Here is a 6,522-nt window from a genome sequence, read left to right on the forward strand (position 1 = left end):
CTCAACAGAGAAAGTAATGTCTGGACAGCTTAACAGAAAACTATTCCCTCAACAGAGAAAGTAATGTCAGACAGCTTAACAGAAAACTATTCCCTCAACAGGAAAGTAACAGCTTAAAGAAAACTATTCCCTCAACAGAGAAAGTAATGTCTGGACAGCTTAACAGAAAACTATTCCCTCAACAGAGAAAGTAATGTCTGGACAGCTTAACAGAAAACTATTCCCTCAACAGAGAAAGTAATGTCTGGACAGCTTAACAGAAAACTATTCCCTCAACAGAGAAAGTAATGTCTGGACAGCTTAACAGAAAACTATTCCCTCAACAGAGAAAGTAATGTCTGGACAGAACAGAAAACTATTCCCTCAACAGAGAAAGTAATGTCTGGACAGCTTAACAGAAAACTATTCCCTCAACAGAGAAAGTAATGTCTGGACAGCTTAACAGAAAACTATTCCCTCAACAGAGAAAGTAATGTCTGGACAGCTTAACAGAAAACTATTCCCTCAACAGAGAAAGTAATGTCTGGACAGCAGAAAACTATTCCCTCAACAGAGAAAGTAATGTCTGGACAGCTTAACAGAAAACTATTCCCTCAACAGAGAAAGTAATGTCTGGACAGCTTAACAGAAAACTATTCCCTCAACAGAGAAAGTAATGTCTGGACAGCTTAACAGAAAACTATTCCCTCAACAGAGAAAGTAATGTCTGGACAGCTTAACAGAAAACTATTCCCTCAACAGAGAAAGTAATGTCTGGACAGCTTAACAGAAAACTATTCCCTCAACAGAGAAAGTAATGTCTGGACAGCTTAACAGAAAACTATTCCCTCAACAGAAAATGTCTATTCCAGAAAACTCAACAGAAAGTAATGTCTGGACAGCTTAACAGAAAACTATTCCCTCAACAGAGAAAGTAATGTCTGGACAGCTTAACAGAAAACTATTCCCTCAACAGAGAAAGTAATGTCTGGACAGAACAGAAAACTATTCAGAAAACTATTCCCTCAACAGAGAAAGTAATGTCTGGACAGCTTAACAGAAAACTATTCCCTCAACAGAGAAAGTAATGTCTGGACAGCTTAACAGAAAACTATTCCCTCAACAGAGAAAGAATGTCTGGACAGCTTAATATTCCCTCAACAGAGAAAGTCTGGACAGCTTAACAGAAAACTATTCCCTCAACAGAGAAAGTAATGTCTGGACAGCTGAAAACTATTCCCTCAACAGAGAAAGTAATGTCTGGACAGCTTAACAGAAAACTATTCCCTCAACAGAGAAAGTAATGTCTGGACAGCTTAACAGAAAACTATTCCCTCAACAGAGAAAGTAATGTCTGGACAGCTTAACAGAAAACTATTCCCTCAACAGAGAAAGTAATGTCTGGACAGCTTAACAGAAAACTATTCCCTCAACAGAGAAAGTAATGTCTGGACAGCTTAACAGAAAACTATTCCCTCAACAGAGAAAGTAATGTCTGGACAGCTTAACAGAAAACTATTCCCTCAACAGAGAAAGTAATGTCTGGACAGCTTAACAGAAAACTATTCCCTCAACAGAGAAAGTAATGTCTGGACAAAACAGAAAACTATTCCCTCAACAGAGAAAGTAATGTCTGGACAGCTTAACAGAAAACTATTCCCTCAACAGAGAAAGTAATGTCTGGACAGCTTAACAGAAAACTATTCCCTCAACAGAGAAAGTAATGTCTGGACAGCTTAACAGAAAACTATTCCCTCAACAGAGAAAGTAATGTCTGGACAGCTTAACAGAAAACTATTCCCTCAACAGAGAAAGTAATGTCTGGACAGCTTAACAGAAAACTATTCCCTCAACAGAAAGTAATGTCTGGACAGTAATATTCCCTCAACAGAGAAAGTAATGTCTGGACAGCTTAACAGAAAACTATTCCCTCAACAGAGAAAGTAATGTCTGGACAGCTTAACAGAAAACTATTCCCTCAACAGAGAAAGTAATGTCTGGACAGCTTAACAGAAAACTATTCCCTCAACAGAGAAAGTAATGTCTGGACAGCTTAACAGAAAACTATTCCCTCAACAGACTGGACAGCTTAACAGAAAACTATTCCCTCAACAGAGAAAGTAATGTCTGGACAGCTTAACAGAAAACTATTCCCTCAACAGAAAAGTAATGTCTATTCCCCTCAACAGAGAAAGTAATGTCTGGACAGCTTAACAGAAAACTATTCCCTCAACAGAGAAAGTAATGTCTGAAGCTTAACTATTCCCTCAACAGAGAAAGTAATGTCTGGACAGCTTAACAGAAAACTATTCCCTCAACAGAGAAAGTAATGTCTGGACAGCTTAACAGAAAACAATTCTCTGGAAGCAGTAGTGTAGGGCTGTAGGCTAAGTAGAGGCTACTGTATACTGAGTTCTCTATAGTTAACAGGGATCCATAGCAAAGCAATGGACAAGCATCATGCCTCCCTGCTGTTCACTTCAACTTGTTGTTATTAATTCAAGTTATTGTGTCCAGTGGACAATGCTACAGTGTTAACCCCGTTGTGCTGTCATTACTCTAAACTTTTGAGGAAACCCGTTGCACTTAAAAAGGGAAACTTCGGGACTCATAGAAACCATTTTTATTGTCCCTGCATCCAGTATATAAAGGAATTTAGCGAGAGTTTCAGAGAGCCAATGCTAACTGGCGTTTACACAATGACCTGTAGTTTATCTCTAGTTTAGCAACCTCCTTCAAACTGCACACAGAGACATAACACATGTTGATCCACCAGTTCAATTGACTGGGGAATTAGATAAATGACATTGTTGCCAAAATCTCAATGTATACCTTTAATATATATCAGTCCAGTTACTTAAAGGGATTTTGTAGTCATTACTCAAATGGATAGAGTCACTGTGACCCTGTAGTGGGTCCAGATTTGAGTTGTATCAGCTTGAACATTTTGAGTAACACCCCCACTATGCCACGCCTCCAATATCATTTCCCAGTGCGCTTTGCCTTTTTGAGTGAATTGTAGAAGGTACCAACCATGACTGTATTTGTTAGTGACAGAGACATGGTTGTCGAATTCCTTCATTTTCAGTCCTGTGGCCTTCACAAAGTTACTTCCTAGGTGAATGTTGTCAATATAATAAAATGTTTTATGATAATGTATTACATATCTTATAAGGCCTTATTTTGAGGCCTAACTTTACCCTCACTCAGTGGTCTAAAACTCATGGTTTTACAGGCCACATGAGGCCTGCAAGTAGGGGTTGCAAAAGATTCTGATACTTTCCAAAAAATTCCCAGATGTTCAAAAAATTCTAGTTGAAGGATTTCCAGGAATCTTCCAACCAGGATTTCTGGAAAAACCTGTGAAATGTAGCAGAATTTTCCAATCCTACCTGCATGTCACATTATGCTGGCTTGCAAAGGTGATGTGTAATTCCTATTGGAATCCAGCCAGAGTTCGGATATCCAACCGCTGATGTTTATTCACCCACAACCTGCATTCATAGTGACTGCCAGGGCTAGGAACAGTGTGAGGAGAATACCTAAGCCATTTAAACAGTGTACAGCAGCCTGCTCCCAGATCTGTTCGTGCTGTCTTGCCAACTCATATGGTTAGATTACAGTGTACAGCAGCCTGGTCCCAGATCTGTTCCTGTTGTCTTGCCAACTCATATGGTTAGATTACAGTGTACAGCAGCCTGGTCCCAGATCTGAGACCTGGCTGATAGTACAGTATACAATACTAGGTGTGTGTGTGTGTGTGTGTGTGTGTGTGTGTGTGTGTGTGTGTGTGTGTGTGTGTGTGTGTGTGTGTGTGTGTGTGTGTGTGTGTGCGTGTGCGCACTAACTCATTTGCACCATTGTATTGTATGGAATTCAGGGAGGGTGGGTTTGGTTATTGACTTACCAGTCCATCACAGTTGCTTATGGCAACAGTGGCCTCTGGCATGTGGGATATGTCACCAGTGAAAACACAGTCCCCGTGGAGACGCTCCTTAGCCTTCTCCTCGAAGTCCTCCTGCCATTCCACAAATGCCCCCGGAGCCACCAGCCTCCTGTTTGCTTTGAGGCGAAGGTGCAACTCTTTCCCAAACACAGTGACGTTGAAAAACAGGTGTTGGCCTGCGCCAGAGGTGATAGAGGGAGTCTCGGGGACGCTACGGGCAACACGCCTCTTTCCCAGACCAGGGGATGAGGAAGCACCAGCACCACCACCTGCATCAGCACCTTCACTTTCACTTTCTCCCGTTGCAGCTGAGGCCCAGGCTCCTGAGACTGAGACCACGTGGGAGATGTAGCGGCCGTGGGAGTCTGTGCTGAACGGCACGATAAGACCATATTCACTTAACTTTCCAGAGAGATGTTCTGATGAGACAAATAGTCAAGAATAACATCAGAGAAACAGAGACAACCTGACAGTTCTAATATAAACTCTTAGAAGAAAAGGGTCCCAAAAGGGCTCTTAGGCTGTCCCCATAGGATAACCCTTTTAGATCCAGGTAGAACTCTTTTGGGTTCCAGATATAACTCTTTTGAGTTCCCGATAGAACTCTTTTGGGTTCCAGATAGAACTCTTTTGGGTTCTACGTAGAATCCTCTGTGGAAACGTTTTTTTACATGGAACCTAAAAGGCTTCTACCTGGAACCAAAACGGGTTCTTCAAAGGGTTATCTTATGGGGACAGCCAAAGAACCGTTTTAGGTTCTAGATAGCACATTTCTTTCTCAGAGAGTAGGAACTTATGCACAGAAATGTGTGGGAACTTGGGGGAATTTATGGGAACCTGGTGAAAGGCACAGAAAATAATATAGGATACTTTAATTGATACTGACTTGCCTAGTTAAATAAAGGTTAAATAGAAATATAAAACAATGATTATACTCTGGTGTGGATTAGAGTAATGCATGCTAGTTAAAGGAGAATTGGCCTAATAACAAATGGCTAATGAATATGGAAGATTATCTTTTCATTCTTTTTTTAACCTTTATTTAAGAAAGATATTGAACTTCTGAACAGTGGAGACATGGGATAATATGTCTCTAGTTTAGTCTATGGGTTATGAGCCAGTTGCATCACTAAAGGTTTAGTTTAGTTTGGCTAAACCCTTTCAGGTACAACTAAATTATTGGACTAGTTTGTGGCATTTCTGGACACGTTCTTCTATAAGACCTCAGTCTCTATCAAACCCAGGGGTTATATAACTTCAGATACAGTACGCCATACGTTTTATAGCCCTCTGCTCAAAATCAACAGTACTTCAAAGTTGAATACCAAAAAGTTGAGGGTAAAAAGTGTAAAATCATAAGAACTTACCATGTGATTTCACAGTATGTTTGTGATCTAAAAATATCAAGTTGAGAGAACAGCACATCAATAAATATATACAATCCAGAGCGAAAGCCATTGTGGAATTACGAGCTGCCACTTCACTTCAGTCCACTCCTCACGGGAGTTGAAGTTTCCTTTCTATTGTAAACGTTGTAGTAGGCAAACCGCTGTTCCCTCTCCCTCCTCTCCTGCTCCAGTCCTGAACGCCGCACAGTTTATGAGAAAGAAAAAAAACTTCTCAATCTTTAACTTCTTCAGCGAAGCCGCCGTCGAGCGTTCTTCTGAACTTTACCGCAAACGCAAACCAAACTGACGGGTGAATTCACAAGTTGTTCCAATCTTTTGGCTTCCGTGGAACTGTGCATGAAGCAGGACAGCCCCATCCATTTAGGAAAGGGGAAAAACCGGGGGTGCTGCTGATGACGACAGCTGCCTGCCCGGCTAATCGGAGAGTTCAGGGAGGTACAGATAAACTAACTCACAGCCTGGAACTGTTTAGATGCCTTGTGGTTGTTTAGAAAAAGAGAGGTAGGCCTGCACCTTCATATGGGCAGTCATTGGCCTACAACATACTAATTCGTATAAAATTCAACCCTAACCCCAACCTCAAGAAGTAGAAAAGCATTCCTGCACACAAACATCTGCGGCGCAGTCCCGCACCATTACGCACGGATGGGGAGGCGTTAGTACAAAAATTTGAAGTCGGACTTCTCTAACTTCACGAAACTTTAAGCCACCGAGGTTTTAGGGTAAACGCATTCTGTCCACTGGTCTGAGAGAGAGACTGACACACAGGGAGAGAACAAGTCGTGGCGAATTGTTTAGTTTGTGAAACAAGTCTTGGAATGCACATTTAGTACGTAACTGTCTGCGGGCATGGATCTAACCACCCTGACTATTCTTAAAATAAAACATAATAGAGTATGTCTTCTGTTCAAATAAACGTTTTTACTGCATGATTTTTATAAAAGTAATGGGAAAGTAATGATTCATACATTTACCTAAAGGCTACTGTCTAAGTTCCATCATCAGTAGGCTACGTTAACGTGTGAATATTATTTATGGGTAAGAATTGTATGTAATATCCTTGAAATGCTTCTGAATATATTTACAGTAGCACCGCCTACTGATAGGAAGTGGTGAGGAGTTTATCCGTCACTTATCCCCCAGCCGGAGACTGAACACTCGTTTCCGATGTAAATAGAAAATAAAAAT

The 6,522-nt window shown here is 41.0% G+C and overlaps 1 protein-coding gene across 1 annotated transcript in view; it reads right to left on the bottom strand.

Moving 5' to 3' along the window:
- The window catches only part of LOC115117117 (A disintegrin and metalloproteinase with thrombospondin motifs 14), a 154,587-nt gene extending 148,558 nt beyond the window's left edge, over positions 1-6,029 (bottom strand). Inside the window, 2 exon segments of the mRNA XM_065022879.1 lie at positions 3,887-4,344; positions 5,293-6,029. Of these exon segments, the coding sequence (XP_064878951.1) occupies positions 3,887-4,344; positions 5,293-5,383 (549 nt within the window). The 5' untranslated portion in view covers positions 5,384-6,029.
- Between the last annotated feature and the right edge of the window lie 493 nt (positions 6,030-6,522).

The sequence above is a fragment of the Oncorhynchus nerka genome, linkage group LG10 (genome assembly GCF_034236695.1).
Source record: "Oncorhynchus nerka isolate Pitt River linkage group LG10, Oner_Uvic_2.0, whole genome shotgun sequence".
NCBI lineage: Eukaryota > Metazoa > Chordata > Actinopteri > Salmoniformes > Salmonidae > Oncorhynchus > Oncorhynchus nerka.